Genomic DNA, 20,000 nt, shown 5'->3' with positions numbered 1-20,000 from the left:
ACAGACTCTGTTATTCCCAGACTTGATTTCCCAGAACCCTCTGCTCATTATCAGAGTGTCTGTCTCAGCTGTGTCTTGTTTCATTTGATCATCACTGTCTATTTAAATGCCTTTTGCCTTCAGTCAGTATGAATGTGTTGTGCGTTTGATTTGGGTCACACTCTCGGTTACAGTAAGTCGACATGTAGTTGCAAAGTTACTAATAAGTCAACAGAATGTGTTAAAGCAGGGGTGGGCAATTAATTTTGACAAGGGGCCACATGAGAAACCTGAATCGTGTCAGAGGGCCACACCAACAATAACACTTAATTCTGCTCAGCTTTCTTCCATTGTACAATTCCCTTAATTATATATTATGAATAGCTGGTACTGGTAATCAGTAGAATAAAACTAAAATAAAATTCTGTTTATATTAGGCTAAGTGAAATTGTGGTGCGTAGGTCAAATAAAACAAAAACAGTCACTGAATCAGTGCAATTTAATTTGAACTTGTTAATCTTCAAAAACAAAGAATAACAAAAGGTTTATAGAAATGTAACAACACAGCAACTTGTAATGTTTTCCTCCTCATTTTACCTTTTCAGTACAATTAACACAGTCAGTTCTGGGCTTAAACAAGGGCAGCATGTTTATAGACATGTAATAAATTGTAATGTTTTCCTCCTCATTTTACCCTTTCAGTGAGAATAATCCAGTCTGTTCTGGGCTTGAACAAGGGCACTGAAATCTGGCTGCATGTCTGAGGTGGCTATACGAAGGACAGCTGAGAGGTGGTCATAAGTGATAGAAGATCTGTGTTTGGATTTGTTGAACTTCATCACTGAGAATGTCTGTTCACATACATAAGTAGATCCAAAGAGGACTAGAATCCTCTGAGCATGCCTCCTCAGGTGTGGGAAGTTCTCTTCTTTGAGGGAGGCATAAAAGTCCAGCAGTGAGACTGACCTGAAGTGCTCTGCCAGAAGTGTGTCAGACTGCAGGTCAATCAGTTCCATCTGAACATCACTTGGAGCATTATCCACATTGCAGTTGAAGGGAGAAGAAACCATGTGCATTTCATTTTCTATAGCTTTGAAATCTTGAAATCGCCTTGAAAACTCTGCGTGCAGTGCTTCTAACATGGGTGAGTACTTGTGGATGTGATCGGCTGATGGTGTGGCCTCCTTTAGTGTTGGCAAGTGGGTCAGAAGGTTGTCCTTCACTTGGCTTGAGATAAGCTGCAACTTCCTCATGAAAGCCTTCACTGCACTGTACATCTCATGCACAAAAAGGCCCTTGCACTGCAGTTTGACATTTAGTTCATTCATTAGTGCAGTTACATCTACAGCAAACCCGAGGTCTGCCACCCAGTCCTCATCAGAAAGCTCTGGGATGTCATGTCCTTTCTTCACACAGAAATCCTGAATCTGTTCTCTCAGGTCCCAGACACTTTTCAGTACCTTGCCTAGTAGGGATGGGCATTCGATTAAATTTTCTTAGTCGATCGTCGGGAGAATTAACGATCGACTATCGATTAATCATTAATATTTTTATATTGAAATTCATTATTTCTTTAACTTTTTATAAATTAAAAATGCAATGAAAATACAAAAATACAGTTTCTCGATGAGATCTTTATTACAAGAAGATCAACTTGTGGCAGTGAAACTGGACGTTCGGTAGACTTGAAGATTCCTGCGGTGCTCTAAACCAGCGGAACCTGCAGCTGCGAGCCGGCGTTCTTAAACAGAGACCCATGGCCACTTCATCCGTTTTCTGTGATCTAAATGCCCTCCGAAACGCATTCGAGACGGATTTAAATCCGATCGCTCAAACCACTTCAGGAGGAGATCTGAGACGCATTCCAGACGAAACTGGACAAGAGTAATGCATCTGGTTGTTGAAACCACATATGTAAAATTGACTTATCCCAAAAATGATAAGAAATAAACGTGTGAGAGCGTGTTATAGGCTATATGTCATGTTATATCCAGATATGACGACGCTACTTCAACACGCATCACCACAGATGAGCATCTATTCATCAAGCTAACGTGCAAACTATCGCAAATCAAAGTGAAAGTCATTCATCAACACACAATCATCTTCATTAAAAGTAAAGAACCGAAATGATCTTACCAGGGCTGTTGCCGCAATATCTTGTTGCGGTCTTTGATTTAGAAATTTTCGCTGATGATCAATAAAATGCAGCTCATATCAGTTGCTTTCGATGACGTGCAACAATTTAAATATGCATATAGCGCGGGAATTCAAGATCGGATTTATATCCGTTTTGCAAAAACACATTTATGTGACCAGGTGTAAATGGAATCGTTTTGATAATCTGAGAAAACGCATGAAGTTCCCATAGAACTTCTGCACCAGTCTACTGATTTCTGTAGAGAAAGATAAGCATGTTGACATGATCTGGGATCTGACGCGACCGCAACCTGGTGACAGCCAGTCCAGCCGCCGAAAACACCCGCTCTGAGGGGACTGACGTTGCCGGGATGCACAGGTACCTCCGCGCTAAAATTAATTCCATTGCTTCAAGACTCACACTACGCAACGCAACCTGCATTAGTTTAATCGATAACAAATAAACGTGATCGACGAAATTCTTAACGATCAATTATCGATCGTCAATTAATCATGCCCATCCCTATTGCCTAGGCTGAGCCACCTGACAGGGCAGTGGTAGCTGATGTCACCATGTTCCATCTCATTTTCCTCCAAAAGAGCAACAAATTGTCTGTGATTTAATGCTCCCGCTCTGATGAAGTTAACTGTTTTAGTTACTACATCAACAACATGGTTCATCTTTAACACTGTCTTACACAACACTTCCTGGTGGATAATACAATGCAAAAATGTCAATTTCTGCACAGGATTAAGTTCTGTCACTTTATCCTGCATTCTCTTTAAAAGACCGACATTTTTCCCAGTCAGATTTGGACAACCATCTGTTGTCACACCTGCCAGATTCTCCCATTTCAGTCCTAACTTGTCCAAACATTCATTTACCTCTTTGAATAAGTCATTACCAGTGGTTGTCCCTTTCATTGACTGCATGGATGCCAGCTCCTCCGTGACTTGAAAGTCTGCAGTCATTCCACGTAAGAAGATGAGAAGCTGAGCGGTATCACGCACATCGCAGCTCTCGTCCAAAGCCAGAGAAAAACAGTCAAAGTCTGCAGCTCTGTTCTTCAGCTGAAGCTCCAAGTTTCCACCGATGTCCTCAACCCGCCTCGTCACAGTGCGTCGGGAGAGTGAGATGTTCTCAAACGCGTCCTTTTTCTCCGGGCACATCAGTGCAACCGAGTCCAATAAGCACTAGGGCTGGGTATCGATTCAGATGTTACAATTCGATTCGATTTCGATTCGCAAGCTCTAATTCGATTCGATTTCGATTCTCGATTCGAATTTCGATTCGATTTTTCCAATTTCGATTCTAAATTAATTTCGATTCGACTCACTCAATGAATATTAAATACAAATCCTATATTTATTAAAAAAAGAAAAAGAAAAGAAAAAAAAGTGAACAAGTTTTCAAGTGTTTAATTAATAAAAAGAAATTAAGAGCTACAAACCTGTATATTAAACTCTTTTTATTTTAGGTACACTTGGGTACATTAAAACAGAACCCAACTCTATATTTCAAATGCATACAATGAATAGACAGGATTTTGATGCAAGATGAAAAATTGATGCTGAAAATTGGACAAGTCAGAACAGTCGCATGTCTTGATCAAACAGGTTAACAATCCTCACATAAACCAACATATAAAAACGTTGCATATAATATAATATGTGCCCTTCCTGTCTAACAGCTAGGCCATACAGAAATTGAATAAAATGATCAAACAGTCTGTGTTGCATTAATTATAAATTATATATTGACTAATCAAAGTTACAAAAGTTCTTTATTCAAGAGCAGTGAGTGTTTTTCTCTGTTCTCTTTGTTCTTTGATTAACTTAAATGACAGAGATAATTAGTGGCTACAGTGTACTGTCCCTTTAAGACCAGCCGCTGTTGACAGAGACGCGGAACTCACACGCGGACTCATTCTCTCACGAGGCACAACTCTTCACGTTCGTCATAAGACTGCTCTTATGTTATAAAGATACTCGACAAAAATACATTTTGGCATAATTGTGTGTGTTCTTCGTTCAAGCGCGAAAGATAATTCTATTCTGTGCTGTCTTGTGCGCACGCACGATATCATCGCAAGTTTTTCTGTCACAGTCATGACAGCATTTTGGCAGCATTTTGGTCATATAGCCTAATTGCGTATAGGCTTGTCATCATAGCGATTGCGATATGATTAAACGTGCAGCACTAATTGAGGTTATTTTATGATTTAGATAAAACTACCATAAAATCTCACAGCATTAGCTATAAAATTGAGTTTGCAAGCCTATGAACAGTGGAGGAAAACTAATACATAAAGATGGAAAAAAATCGATTCTTGGCGTTTGAGAATCGATTTTGAATCGACCACATTTTAAAAAACGATTAATCGAAAAATCGATTTTTTTGCCCAGCCCTAATAAGCACTCCTTAATAAACTCTCCGTCCGAAAATGCCTTACTTTTTCTGGCGATTTTGTGAGAAATGACATAACTTGTCCTAACGGCTGCTTCTCTGGTGGTGTAAAGTTTTGTAAAAAGTCCTTGTTGAGTGTGCAGTTTTGCTAGCAACGCATCAGACACACTTGCGCGCTCTTTTTCAGACAGATTTCTGTATTTATCCTCGTGTTTAGTTGTGTAGTGCCGATTCAAATTGTAATCTTTTAACACAGCGACCTGTGTACCGCAAACCAAGCACACAGCGTTACCTTTAATTTCTGTGAAGAAGTACTTGGCAGTCCATGTCTTGTTAAAAACACGACATTCATTATCAACTTTTCTTTTCTTAGCGTGTGCTGACATTTTGAGGGTAACACCACTTGTTGCTATTCAACTTCACTGTCGCCTGGCAACAGAGCGCGAGCCTCCGCTGAGTGCACGCGCATTCCGCGCAACTCCCCAAACAGATCTTCGGATGCGGAGGCGCGCGCGCGCTGTTAAGACGAATCTGCCCGAGCAGACGGATATTAGTTTTTTTATTACCTTCGCGCTCATGCGGACGCGTCGAGTTTGACTGCAGTATCTTCTATTCTATGCGCCTTATAATCCGGTGCGCCTTATAGTGCGGAAAATACGATAGATATTTTTATAATCTATGTTGGGCCAGGGCCGGACAGGGACACACAAAGGGCCGGATGTGGCCCGCGGGCCGTAATATGCCCAGGTCTGTGTTAAAGGGACCATCAAAATAAAGTGTTACCAAAACACTTCTCTACAGCATTTCCCCCCGTGTGCTCTTACACACTCTGACGGGCGTGTAGACTTATGCACAGTCTGTTAGAGTTACTGTGTTTCCTGCATGAGTCAGCGCTGAGCATCAGATTACCCAGCAGCCCCAGACACATGAAAGACCAATTGAATAACCTGTTCAACCGGTCCATGAAAAGAACCCGTTCAAAAGGCTGGTTCCCTCAGAAGTGGGAGGAGTTTGAGGACCACATGATGTCCCTGACCTGAAACATGTACCGTCAGTGCTGAGGTTAGCTGTGGTCATGCGACCCTGACCCCTGACCTGAAACATGTACCGTCAGTGCTGAGGTTAGCTGTGGTCATGTGACCCTGACCCCTGACCTGAAACACGTACCGTCAGAGCTGAGGTTAGCTGTGGTCATGCGACCCTGACCCCTGACCTGAAACACGTACCGTCAGTGCTGAGGTTAGCTGTGGTCATGCGACCCTGACCCCTGACCTGAAACATGTACCGTCAGTGCTGAGGTTAGCTGTGGTCATGCGACCCTGACCCCTGACCTGAAACACGTACCGTCTGTGCTGAGGTTAGCTGTGGTCATGTGACCCTGACCCCTGACCTGAAACACGTACCGTCAGAGCTGAGGTTAGCTGTGGTCATGCGACCCTGACCCCTGACCTGAAACATGTACCGTCAGTGCTGAGGTTAGCTGTGGTCATGTGACCCTGACCTGAAACATGTACCGTCAGTGCTGAGGTTAGCTGTGGTCATGTGACCCTGACCTGAAACACGTACCGTCTGTGCTGAGGTTAGCTGTGGTCATGCGACCCTGACCCCTGACCTGAAACACGTACCGTCAGAGCTGAGGTTAGCTGTGGTCATGCGACCCTGACCCCTGACCTGAAACACGTACCGTCAGTGCTGAGGTTAGCTGTGGTCATGTGACCCTGACCCCTGACCTGAAACACGTACCGTCAGTGCTGAGGTTAGCTGTGGTCATGTGACCCTGACCCCTGACCTGAAACACGTACCGTCAGTGCTGAGGTTAGCTGTGGTCATGTGACCCTGACCTGAAACACGTACCGTCAGAGCTGAGGTTAGCTGTGGTCATGCGACCCTGACCCCTGACCTGAAACACGTACCGTCAGAGCTGAGGTTAGCTGTGGTCATGCGACCCTGACCCCTGACCTGAAACACGTACCGTCAGAGCTGAGGTTAGCTGTGGTCATGTGACCCTGACCCCTGACCTGAAACACGTACCGTCAGAGCTGAGGTTAGCTGTGGTCATGCGACCCTGACCCCTGACCTGAAACACGTACCGTCAGTGCTGAGGTTAGCTGTGGTCATGCGACCCTGACCCCTGACCTGAAACATGTACCGTCAGAGCTGAGGTTAGCTGTGGTCATGCGACCCTGACCCCTGACCTGAAACACGTACCGTCAGAGCTGAGGTTAGCTGTGGTCATGTGACCCTGACCCCTGACCTGAAACACGTACCGTCAGAGCTGAGGTTAGCTGTGGTCATGTGACCCTGACCTGAAACACGTACCGTCGGAGCTGAGGTTAGCTGTGGTCATGCGACCCTGACCCCTGACCTGAAACACGTACCGTCAGTGCTGAGGTTAGCTGTGGTCATGCGACCCTGACCCCTGACCTGAAACACGTACCGTCAGAGCTGAGGTTAGCTGTGGTCATGCGACCCTGACCTGAAACACGTACCGTCAGTGCTGAGGTTAGCTGTGGTCATGCGACCCTGACCCCTGACCTGAAACACGTACCGTCAGTGCTGAGGTTAGCTGTGGTCATGCGACCCTGACCCCTGACCTGAAACACGTACCGTCAGAGCTGAGGTTAGCTGTGGTCATGTACGCCTCCATCCGCAGGTCTGAGAAGGTGACGTTCACTCCTGCGCTCAGACTGATGGATGAGGAGCTCAAACACCTGTAGGTGGTGTTCATCCGCGCTAAGATCTCGGAGGAGTTCGTCGTCACGGTTACGACCCCTGCAGGCAGAAACACACGTGAAACGGGAGGATTGTGGGAAGGTGTCGGGGTCACTGAGGTTGTGTGTGTGTGTGTGTGTGTGTGTGACTGACCTGTCCTGGAGGATTGTGGGAAGGTGTCGGGGTCACTGAGGTTGTGTGTGTGTGTGTGAGAGACTGACCTGTCCTGGAGGATTGTGGGAAGGTGTCGGGGTCACTGAGGTTGTGTGTGTGTGTGTGTGTGTGTGTGTGTGAGACTGACCTGTCCTGGAGGATTGTGGGAAGGTGTCGGGGTCACTGAGGTTGTGTGTGTGTGTGTGTGTGTGTGAGAGAGACTGACCTGCCCTGGAGGATTGTGGGAAGGTGTCGGGGTCACTGAGGTTGTACTGTAGGCTGATGTTGGTCACTCTGTAGAGCCGCTCGTCGCTGGAGAACATGAGAGAGATCATGTGACCCGCACCGAACGACATCACCAGCTCTGGAGGAACACCAGCGCCGCCACACGAGCTCCTGTTGCCCACTGATGCTGAGGAGGGCATCGCAAACACTGCCTCGCTCTACACACACACACACAGGAAATATATCTATAGCAAATAAACAAATCCTTTTTTCCATGACATATTATAAAAACTAAAAGAGACATGGGTAGTGTGTGTGTGTGTGTGTAATGGGTAGGGTTAGTGTGAGGGGACAGAATATACAGTTTGTACAGTATAAAAACCATTACGTCTATGGAGAGTCACCACAAAGATAGCGAACCAGACTCTGTGTGTCTGTGTGTGTGTGTGTGTGTGTGTGTGTGTGTGTGTGTGTGTGTGTGTGTGTGTGTTGTACCGTTCCATTGGTGGTGTTGTAGGAGATGCTGAAGTTTGCGTTGAGTTCAGCTTTAATGCAGGTGGAGTTTCCGTCAGTCACCTCGAATGTCACAGCATGAGCCACAAACACACACCCTGAAACACAAACACACACCTTCATCATCATCATCATCGTCGTCAGTCGACCTGAGTGAGACGTGAGCCTCAGTGTCCAGCAGAGGGCGCCATCACACACACACACACACACACACACACACACACACTAACCCGACCCCTAAACCTACCCATTACACACACACACACACACACACCCCCAGTCGCTTGCGTCATCACTCTCACATCTTCTCTTCAATAGTTTTTAAATTACTAAAAAAAATGATATTTATCTGCATCCCACAATCCCTTTCCCACATGATTTCCCCCTTTAAAAAAAAGGAACAATAAAATGTGACACACAGGAAGTGACATCATCTGAACATGAGCATCACGAGCAAGTAATCGCACAACATCATTCTATTTTCACAATATCGACACAGACTGCAGTTTACTCTTCCCGAACTCCCTGTTTTTGGGGGTTTCATTTTCTGGACTCCGTTTTAATGGCTTACAGTTTTTTCTAACCCTAACACACTCAACGGACACACACACACACACACACACACACACACACACACACACACACAGAGCAAAACCTCTTCTCACGTCTCAGTCTGAACACATTCTGCTTTACACACATTTTGCAATTCAAAACGTCACTTTTTAAGCACGGTTCTCTGCGTAACACACACACTATCTGACATAAAGTCACGTTTGTCATTTCAAAACACTGCCATTCAAAAGGACACTCCATGATCTGATTGGCTGATACATGTGTCACCTGACCAAACACCTCAATACTTAAAGGGGTGGTTCAGGATTTTCGACATCGGACCTCATTTTCAAGTGAGCCTGGTTGTTATTCATCAGTGGAGACAGTTTTCAAAAAAATTAATCCAGTCCTTACTTTTGGATAGTTCGCCGGTGCTAGGCTAGCGCAAGTCAACGGTGCACGTTAGCCTGCCATTAAAAACAGTTTTACCCACTCCACAGAACACCAAAAGCAAATAAATTATAACGTCAGACTATCGATGTAAATGTCTGTTGAGAGAATAATGTTAGAAATCAAAGTACTCTTGCATCTCAGGCAAAAGTCTCCATCATCGGCAGTAAATACACTTGCGTGATTGTTATGTGGACCGGCTCTCTCGGTTTCCTAGGTAACCAAATATAACTCCGCCGCTGCTGTAGACTGCTTATAAATACAGGGAACACATTATAACTAATGCAATGTGATGAAAGGGTAGTTTGATTTCTAACATTATTTTCTCAACAGACATTACATCGATAGTCTGGCGTTATAATTTATTTGCTTTTGGTGTTCTGTGGAGTGGGTAAAACTGTTTTTAATGGCAGGCTAACGTGCACCGTTGACTCACGCTAGCCTAGCACCGGCGAACTATCCAAAAGTAAGGACTGGATTCATTTTTTTGAAAACTGTCTCCACTGATGAATAACAACCAGGCTCACTTGAAAATGAGGTCCGATGTCGAAAATCCTGAACCACCCCTTTAACTGTTCACACTTCAATCTTCTTCAGTTTACTGTTTGTTGTGAGCATATGTGTGTTCAGTCCAGTGCAAATACTGATAATATATTATATGAGGTAGTTTGAGTGTGTGAGTGTGTGGGTGTGAGTGTGTGAGGGTGTGTGAGTGTGTGAATTGTGTTCAGTATTTTGATAATACCAGCCTAGTTACAGAAAAAAACTGTAATAAATGTTTTAATAATCAAAGAACACATCTAATCAATGCAATTCATAAAACTAATCAATGATAAACATGATATCTTCGTAGAAAAGCTGTGTGTGTTCTGATGGATCGCACATTTATCAGGCAATCAGAGGAAATATAACAATCCCTTTTATTTTGTGGAAAACAAAAGAGAAAAACATTCTAACAGTAAAACATCTCTGTCAGCGATTCAAATAAACCAAACTTTTATTGTAAACGCGCGTGTGTGTGTGTGTGTGTGTGTGTGTGTGTGTGTGTGTGTGTGTTTCATTCATAAACTTCTGCTTAAACTGTGTAAATAATCCTGTAACTGTGAAGGGGAACTCTTGTGAAATCTCAGCATGACCAAGAGTTTGTGAAATCATGGAGTGTCTTACACACTCACTCACACACACACACACACACACACACACACACACACACACACACACACACACACACACACACACACACACACACACACACACACACACACACACACACACACACACACACACACACACACACACACACACACACACACACACACACACACACACACACACACACACACACACACACACAGGACCGATCCACCGGGTTCTGATCTCACACACACACACACACACACACACACACACACACACACACATTACACTGGACCGATCCACTGGGTTCTGATCTCACACACACACACACACACACACACACACACACACACACACACACACACACACACACACACACACACACACACACACACACACACACACACATTACACTGGACCGATCCACTGGGTTCTGATCTCTCACACACACACACACACTACACTGGACCGATCCACCGGGTTCTGATCTCACACACACACACTACACTGGACCGATCCACTGGGTTCTGATCTCACACACACACACTACACTGATCCACTGGGTTCTGATCTCACACACACACTACACTGGACCGATCCACCGGGTTCTGATCTCACACACACACACACACTACACTGGACCAATCCACCGGGTTCTGATCTCACACACACACACACACACATTACACTGGACCGATCCACTGGGTTCTGATCTCACACACACACACACACACACTACACACTACACACTACACACTACACACCAGGGATGGAAATTAACTTTTTTGTCCACCGGCCACTGTGGCTGGTGGATTTCAAAATCTACCAGCCACTCAATGTTTTTACCAGCCACTTTCTTGTTTTTAACCGACAATGTGTAACTGCATGTGAAAATTAATACTACAAGATCTACAATACTTAAGCAGTTTATTTAATCTCAAGTCTCAATGAAATACTGACATTTTCTCTTTCTCTCTTATATATATTTCTCTTTTTTACCTGGATGTGGCATTTGAATGATTCGTGGTCTTTTATGGCTTCCAGTTTTAGGTTTTTAGTCCCAATAATGAAACTAGGGCTGGGCGATATGGACCAAAAGTCATATCCCGATTATTTAGGCTGAATATCGATATACGATATATATCCCGATATTTTTTACGCAAAGTGAGAGCAAATGTTCAGTCAAAGTCAAAGCCAAATATGACATGTCACAAGTAGTTTTATTGAAACCGTCTATTTCCACATGCACAAGTACTGTCCCCCTTTACTTAACATAAATTGTAAGAATATGACTAATAGTAAAGACTAGTACTAATAAATAAACATTAGGCCTATGCTAAAGCTATTAAATAGCAGTTCCAAACTAGTTTTTGTTAATACAATGTTGGTATGAGCCACTAGAGTCATTTAAAAATATAAAAAATAACACAAAGAAAAATAAAGTGGCATTTTGGGGTTAATATGGAAACGACAGTTACCATGGTGAATACACAATATTAACAATAACTGTTAATGAACCATGGAAACTGCTCCTGGTGAATAGTATGAAAATCATCCCTGCATTACTTTTATTTTGTGTAATTTACAACGTAACGGCGTTGCATGCTCGTAGTTTATTTTGCACTTTATATACAGTGAGGCGATACACAGCGCGCGCCGCCGCATTTGCGCGTGCATTTGAAGAGTGTGCGCTACGAGAACAGGATAACGGCTGACGTGACAGGACAAGAAAGTCCGTTTTTCTGAGGTGAAAGACTTTATTTCAGCGTACACTTATGTCCTCTAAAAGTGTCCGCCGTCTGTGTGAAACAGTATATTTTTATTTACCCGCCACGGTGGCCGGTAGGTGAAGCGAATTTACCCGCCACAACACAAAATCACCCGCATTTGGCTGGTGGCGGGTGCTAATTTCCATCCCTGCTACACACTACACACTACACACTACACACTACACTGGACCGATCCACCGGGTTCTGATCTCACACACACACACTACACTGGACCGATCCACTGGGTTCTGATCTCACACACACACACACACATTACACTGGACCGATCCACCGGGTTCTGATCTCACACACACACACACACACATTACACTAGACCGATCCACCGGGTTCTGATCTCTCACACACACACACACACACACACACACACACTACACTGGACCGATCCACCGGGTTCTGATCTCACACACACACACGCTACACTGGACCGAACCACCGGGTTCTCCTGATAATCAGTGTGATTCACTAGAGCAGCTGATCACACACACACACACACACACTTACAGCAGCAGCTCAAGGGAACAATAGCGCCGAGTCCCAGATCATTCTGGAGTCACATGATCACTGAGAGGAACACACTGATCATCAGTTCAATAACAGTGTTTATGTCAATAACTGACGCATGTCACATGACTGATCGCGACCAGGGGCCTGTACCATGAAGCCGGTTTAGGTGGCTAGCCAGCTATGTTTCAGTTTAGTTTCCACCAACCCTGGGTTTTAGGTACTATGAAAGTAGCTTGGCTTGAATCGGTGTTCGTTGCCATGGTATCTTACGCTGCACGGCTAACCTGCTCCGGGGCAGGTTATGTTCTGGATTCAAGATCTCAGACTGAAGTTTGACCAATCAGCTGAGAGCAAAGAAACATATAGGTGACGTAACTTATTCCCAGTGTCTGTTGTAATGACTTCACATTTTCTTCCAAATCCTGTGACATCTCAGCGCAAATTGTTTGACGAGCACTTCGTAGAGAAAGAGTTTTTAGCCAGACAAAATCCCCTTGCCTTTCCTGATAATTACTTGTATGAAAGATACAGATTTTCCGCGGAAGGAATGTCTTATCTTTGCGAACTTCTTGAGCCGCACATAAAGAATTTAACACGTCGAATTCATGCACTTACTGTACCGCAAATATTGCGTTGCGTTTTTTTGTTGTTGCAAGTGGTACATTCCTGCACGGTGGGTGACGCACAGAAGCTCGGGGAAAACACGGTTTGTCGAACCATTCGTAAGGTGGTCCTCGCTCTGCAGGAGTACATGAATAGTTTCATTAATAGTGTTCCCCGGACATTTATCGGCCATGTCCATAAAAGAGGGCTTTTATAAAATTGCCGGTAAGATATATTGATAGGGTGACATCACATGAACATTTTTTTATTTAAAAAAAAAGAAGCAAATTGCACAAATGTACTATACAATATAATACATGTTAAGAATTATTTTAAATCTTTATTATTATTCTGTTAATCTTATGATAGGATTCCCTAGCTTTCTTAGTAGTACAAATACGTTCTATATTTATGTAAAATTATGTATGTATGTGTAGCCTATGTGTAATATAGCCTTTAGCCTATTTTTATAATATATAAAAAATGTGCATGTATCATTTTTTATATATTATAAAAATAGGCTATAGGCTATATTACACATAGGCTACACATACATACATAATTCTACATAAATATAGAACGTATTTGTTTAACTTACACATTAACAATCAGCAATCTTTCTCCAACAGTCTTCTCTTGCTTTGTCAGCAGAGACTGTATTGTTTCGAGCTTGAATTTACATATTTAAATTCATCGTAATTCTGAATGATTATCTCTTGCTCCTCCGCGGGAAAATAAATCGCTCACGCTCTACCCGCGATTGGTTGTTCAGTGTCGACGTCACTCTTTTATGTGCACGCGCGCGTGGAGTAATCATAGCTTTAGGATCAAAGCCTGAGTTGACAGAGAAAGTTGATGAGCTGCATCATGGTACCAATAAAGCCTGATTGCATCGGTTTGGTTTTGTCAACTCAAAACTAATCCTGTAACCCCGAGTTTGTTCAGCTACCTTCATGGTACAGGCCCCTGGCGTGTGTGTGTGTGTGTGTGTGTGTGTGTGTGTGTGTGTGAGAGTGTGTGTGTAAGTGATTGTGTCAGTGTGTGTGACTATGCGAGAGTGTTTGAGTGTGATTGTGTGAGCTAGGGGTGGGCGGTATGACCAAAATTCTGTTTCACGGTAACGATATATTTCACGATATAGTTATTTATATCTGTAGCTATTCTCAAAAAATCGACAAAAAGGGCTTTGTATAATAAATAAACCCAAATACTTTAGAAATGAAAAGTACTTCACTTTGTTTGAATTTTCTTTTTCTTTTATTTGGTAAATAATTGCTTTGGTAAACTATTTTTAATAGCTAAATATAGTAAACAAAACACTCTCATCAACTTTTAGATGAACTTCCCCCAACTTATTGATATTAAATACAACTCATAGGTGCAATTCAACTTTAAATAGTGTTGCTGAATAATTTTTCAATCTCATGTTATTACTTTTCTTCACCAATCAGTTTATAATATCTGAATATTTTATATTGAACTATTCTATTCATAATAAATTAGATACTTCCTTTTAATTTGGTAGGATATTATGTTTAAATGTTTTCCCGGTAAATTTTTTGCCATGTCTGCTTATTACACTGCGTTTTTAAGGGGCTTGTTTTGCTCTTTGTGTGATATCTGGCAACCCGTCACCTAGAGTCAAGTTCATCAAGTTCATAAGTGACTAGGAGAACAGCAGCTACTGTTAGTGTTGACTAATAGCTCGATGAACACCGACAGTGCGTGTGCACGCGCGCGTCTTTTGCATCACTAAAATGCGATCGGTTAATTTGAGTGACAAGTTGTAATCACGCATTGAATCAAAGCAAGATTTTATCAGCTGGTTCAGTGGACAATTGTTTGGAGTTAGAAATATATAACTCGCGCTGCATATTTAGCAATTTTGCCTCAGATACAGGATTATACATGCTTTAACAAGCAGGTTGTTCATTACCACGGCAACCGCTCGCGTGTCATGCTGAATGCGAGTTTCGTGTTTAAAAAGTAACTATACATAAGAGACAGAAAGATGCAGATAACTATACATTATTTAAGGTTATTTCTATTCGTTATGATATTGATATATGAACTGTTGTTGTCAAGTAAGATTCATGCTTTCCCTGTTGCGATCGTGCACTCCTCTAAACTGTAGCCTACGGGTGCCGCGCTGCTCTAGACTGTAGCCTACGGGTGCCGCGCTGCTCTAAACTGTAGCCTACGGGTGCCGCGCTGCTCTAGACTGTAGCCTACGGGTGCCGCGCTGCTCTAGACTGTAGCCTACGGGTGCCGCGCTGCTCTAGACTGTAGCCTACGGGTGCCGCGCTGCTCTAGACCGTAGCCTACGGGTGCCGCGCTGCTCTAGACTGTAGCCTACGGGTGCCGCGCTGCTCTAGACTGTAGCCTACGGGTGTTGCGCTGCTCTAGACTGTAGCCTACGGGTGCCGCACTGCTCTAGACTGCTGCGCCTTTCCCTCCGGAAATATCACGTTAACAACAACCCTTTAGAAAACGTAATTCCTTTGTGGATCCTCTTGATCTGCTTTCTCCATGTTTCTTTGTCAAATCTCAGTGTCTCAGTCTCTCGCACGCTGCATGTGAGTTAACCACGCCCACTTATTTACATGTCGCGGTATACACGGAATGAAAAAATCTATTACGGTTGATATTTTCTACCGCGGTAACGATATATACCGTCATACCGCCCAGCCCTAGTGTGAGCATACGTGATTGTGTGTATTTGTGTGTGTGAGGGTGTGTGAGTGTCAGTGTGTGTGAGTATGCGAGAGTATGTGTGTGATTGTGTGAGCATACATGATTGTGTGTATTTGTGTGAGTGAGTGTGTGTGAGAGAATTTGTGTGTGTGAGAATTTGTGTGAGTGTGAATTTGTGTGAGTGAGTGTGTGTGTAAGTGACTGTCAGTGTGTGTGAGTATGCAAGTGTGTTTGTGCGTGATTGTGTGTATTTGTGTGTGTGAGTGTGTGTGGGTGTGTGTGTGTGTGTGTGAGAATTTGTGAGTGTGTGTGAGAGTGAATTTGGGATTGTGTGAGAGAATTTGTGTGCAAGTGTGTGTATATGTGCGCGAGTGTGTGAATTTGTGTGCGTGAGTGAGTAAGTGTATTTATTTGTGTGCGTGTGTGTGATTGTGTGTATTTGTGTGAGAATTTGTGTGCGAGTGTGTGTGAATTTGAATTTGTGTGTGTGTGTGTGTGTGTGTGTGTGTGTGTGTGTGTGTGAGTGAGTGACATTTTAATAATCCATGAACCAAAGCAACCAGCGACAAAAGACAATCACAGCGTTAAAAAAAGTGTTTGAGAAATCAAACAAAAACACAAGACTGTGACGCTAACAGCTTTAATGACCGGGGCGTCGGACTGGGGGAAAACCAGTACCAGTGCTGTCAGTGCTGATTCCCAGTGCCCCAAGGGGAGAGAGGGCCCTTACAGTCTGGAATAGATTTTATGTTACCTGGATATTTTCATTTCATAATTAAATTTCATAATGAATGTCAGATGAAATGTAAAGTTAGTGTATTGGCTGAAGAACTGTGTTGATTGACTGACTGGTCCACCCCTTGCTAACGCGCCACATGGTTTAGTCCTCCTGCACGCGTTCTGAAGTGTTAGTTGAGCATCAGGTGGAGCGCGAACTTCTGCTGAAGAAATGTCTCTCAGAGAAACATGGGCCCTCAGGTCTGCCTGTGATAGAACTACAATCCCGTGATGGATGACATCGTCGAATTTAAAATGATGAGGGAATATAAACCATTGATTTAAAGATTGTGTATATCAAAACATATTTGTACGAACTGAAACCCTATTACATAATTCAGTGCGCTTGTCACGATTCTCTGGAGGTTTCTCTGCAGCATCATGGGTAATGTAGTTTTCCACCAGGAATTTTTCCTAACAAATTAAATTGACTTAAAAAAAATCAAATAAGATGAAATACTGCAGACTGCTTCAACAGAAACACAAACCATCGCTTAACCACCTCTAAGCTCACAGTAGGACTGTCTTTAATGGTTTATGATAAGTCACATGACATCTAAAGATCCTCTGATTGGCGGTTTCCCTCCCCGAGCTGCTCCTCCAGCCTATTGACGGATATTGATATGAATCTTCATGGTTCAGTAAGATGTTGTTATATGGGCTGAAAGTACTGCTGTACGCGCGCTTATTGTTCTGATCACGTGACGCATCAAGGTGACGTCAGCAGCGCGTTAAACAACTCAAGTGAAATTTAGTTCTTAAAATAATTATATAACAAAACACCTCAAATTAAAGCACACAATGGCGAATAAAAGGACTAAAGTGAAACAGGCACACAGAATCAGACTCATCACACATACACCGATTAAACTGACTCTGTTTGGTTAAACTCGTTATTTTAGTCAGTCAGGAGAATCTCGAACTGACGAGCGCTAACGTTAAAGACAGTTTGACGTCGATAACACTGAGATTTCCGTCGTGTGTGTGTGTGTGTGTGTGTGTGGTTCAGACTAGATCGCGATGTTTAATGGTGAGTTATAAAGACTTACCCATCAGCAGAGTCCAGACACCTGCAGAAAAACACTGTTTAACGAGCGTCATGACGTCTGTCGGGAAAAGCGCCAAAACGAGCGTTAAACACCGCGGACTAATTCACTAAAGCCTGCGCACTGAACACGGACGCTGCGAGTTTATATGAGTGATTTTATCAGCTCATAAACGGAGTTATGATGTTTCCTCAGTGTGTCTGGCAGCAGATTCACTGTGTCATGAGGCAGAATGTTCCAGTCATGTGATGTGAGCACTTTAGCCCCGCCCCTCGCGAGTCACGTGATGGCGCTCACTCTGCTGCGTGTATATAAACACAGGCGACAGGATTACACAGACGAACTGTGTTTACTGTACAAGAGAGAATAGAGTACAGCCTGTCATAAAGTGTTTAATGCATGTTGCTGTCAAGGAAAATTGACAAAAAATGACGCTGTTTTCTTCTATAAACAAACTTAGTTGCATTATTTCCCTGTTATCACTGTAAAGCTGCTTTGAAACACTAGCTGTATTGTAAAAAGCGCTGTATAAATAAAGCTGACTTGACTTTAACAATATAATAATAAATGATTGATCATGATTTAGGCTAATTGATTAACATAAATACGAAAATGTATTAAAAGATAATACAAATGATTTAAATAAAATACATCTAACAGTATGGTACTATATAGCGAGTGGATAACAATGTAATGTAACGTAATATTTATGTTAAAATCAGCTGTAAAGACAATAGTGTCATTATTCAGATGTTTTATTCTCATCCAATTGTGTCAGCGCAGCAAAATCTGTATTATTACTGATGTCTTTTAAGCCCCAAGCAAGCAAGTGGCAAAGCTAATAAACTGTGAATCTTTAACCCAGTCGCGTTGATATAAGCATCTGCCTCATGCATGAATATAAACGTGTGTTTGAGGAAGTGGTACAACCACAGGAAGAGTGGTCTGACCTTTGACCTTCTATAGACACTTACTCATCTCTACCTCTCTGTCCTATAATCATAAAACACGCATGATTCAGTCTGAACCTCTAATGAAGGCTCGAGTCTCTCAGAATATCACAGAGTCACTAGTGTGTTCAGTTCAGACGTGTGTGTGTGTGTGTGTGTGTGTCACGCTCTCCGCCGTAATTTGTTTCTTCAAGGAATTACTCTGTGAATGAGGCAGAAAATCACATTAGTCCAGAAGAGTTTGGAGAATCGAGATGAACTGAACTGAGTAACTAGTGTGTTGAGTTCAGATGTGTGTGTGTGTGTGTGTGTGTGTGTTTGGCGAATCGAGACGAACTGCTTCCCTGGACGTGCAGAAACAAGCAACACACACCCAATACACTCACAGGAACACACTCATGTTTCCCCACTGAACCGACAGCATTAAACAAGAGTTAGTGAAGATCATCTTTTAATACATTCTTTTTGCATTTTGACATTTTTATGACAGACTCTGATGTTGACTTGAGAAAGCCTGAGTGTTTCAAGGGTTTAGTTTATCATCATATACACAGAATGAGGAATATAATGGCAACAAACAAAAAAAAAAACACAGTACACTCATAATATCTTAATTAAATATGATTTATTCTTTCATATCTTCGCCCGCTTACAAAGAATAGAATCCTCTGCTCTACAAAACTGTGTGTGTGTCAGAATACAGGTGAACACACAGACACACACACACACACTCACTGACTGACGCACACACACTGACAAACACATACATACTAACTCATACACACACACACAAACACCAACTCATACACGCACACACTCTCTCATACTCACACACACACTTGCGTTATCAAAAGAATCATTTCTGTCTATCATGACGAGTTTGAGAGGCTGCACTGAGTCTCAGCAGTGTGAGTGTGTGTGTGTGTGTGTGTGTGTGTGTGTGTAATCCTGTCTGGTTTCCGTTGCCTGAGCGGGTAACTGTCAAACCCTGCAGCATCAGAACTCGCATCATCAACATGATTCTGGCATCATGACGACCGAAGTCTAAAAGAAACACACGTAACGTGGCGCTACAGTAGAAGAGACTCGACACACACACACTAAACATAAAGTCCAAGAACAACAAACACAAAGAAAAGTGCATCTCATTCGCAAATCGCAATCATGCTAGAGTGGCTCAGCATCCCAGAAGGCCGAGCGTCAGTGAGCGTCACGCACCGGTTCGGCCCAGAAGCCCTTGCGGAGGGAAACCAGGAGCTCACGCCACATAGTGGTACTGGTTGGCGTTCTCTTTGTCCCGCTCCATATAATCCCGGTCGATCAGCGACTCGATGCGCTTCTTCAGGTCTGCCGGCTAAACAGAGAGAGA

The 20,000-nt window shown here is 43.1% G+C and overlaps 3 protein-coding genes and 1 long non-coding RNA gene across 5 annotated transcripts in view; 1 reads left to right on the top strand and 3 right to left on the bottom strand.

The window, feature by feature from the left end:
• Positions 1–3,288, bottom strand: part of LOC309494469 (general transcription factor II-I repeat domain-containing protein 2A-like) — a gene marked incomplete at its 5' end in the record, with an annotated part of 3,366 nt that extends 78 nt beyond the window's left edge. The window contains 2 exons of the mRNA XM_082163848.1: positions 1–1,444; positions 2,649–3,288. The exon at positions 1–1,444 is cut by the window's left edge and continues 78 nt beyond it. Coding sequence (XP_082019974.1) covers positions 678–1,444; positions 2,649–3,288 — 1,407 coding nt within the window. The 3' untranslated portion in view covers positions 1–677. The remainder of the gene's footprint in view (positions 1,445–2,648) is intronic.
• The window catches only part of lamp1a (lysosomal associated membrane protein 1a), a 24,886-nt gene extending 6,960 nt beyond the window's left edge, over positions 1–17,926 (bottom strand). The window contains exons 1-4 of the mRNA XM_082163861.1: positions 17,685–17,926; positions 8,111–8,226; positions 7,617–7,833; positions 7,133–7,297 (exon numbers count right to left, since the gene is read on the bottom strand). Of these exons, the coding sequence (XP_082019987.1) occupies positions 7,133–7,297; positions 7,617–7,833; positions 8,111–8,226; positions 17,685–17,736 (550 nt within the window). The 5' untranslated portion in view covers positions 17,737–17,926. The remainder of the gene's footprint in view (positions 1–7,132; positions 7,298–7,616; positions 7,834–8,110; positions 8,227–17,684) is intronic.
• Positions 17,927–19,236: 1,310 nt separating this feature from the next.
• Positions 19,237–20,000, bottom strand: part of cul4a (cullin 4A) — a 20,354-nt gene continuing 19,590 nt past the window's right edge. For both annotated transcript variants that reach the window (XM_082163805.1, XM_082163806.1), the window contains exon 20: positions 19,237–19,985. In XM_082163805.1, coding sequence (XP_082019931.1) covers positions 19,890–19,985 — 96 coding nt within the window. In that variant the 3' untranslated portion in view covers positions 19,237–19,889. The remainder of the gene's footprint in view (positions 19,986–20,000) is intronic.
• The window catches only part of LOC309494550, a 795-nt gene continuing 786 nt past the window's right edge, over positions 19,992–20,000 (top strand). Inside the window, exon 1 of the long non-coding RNA XR_014204349.1 lies at positions 19,992–20,000. This exon is cut by the window's right edge and continues 542 nt beyond it. This is a non-coding gene — a long non-coding RNA (uncharacterized lncRNA).

The sequence above is a fragment of the Leuciscus leuciscus genome, assembly GCF_965113295.1.
Source record: "Leuciscus leuciscus genome assembly, chromosome: 3".
NCBI classification, from domain to species: Eukaryota; Metazoa; Chordata; class Actinopteri; order Cypriniformes; family Leuciscidae; genus Leuciscus; species Leuciscus leuciscus.
This window is presented reverse-complemented; position numbering and strand designations above follow the sequence as displayed.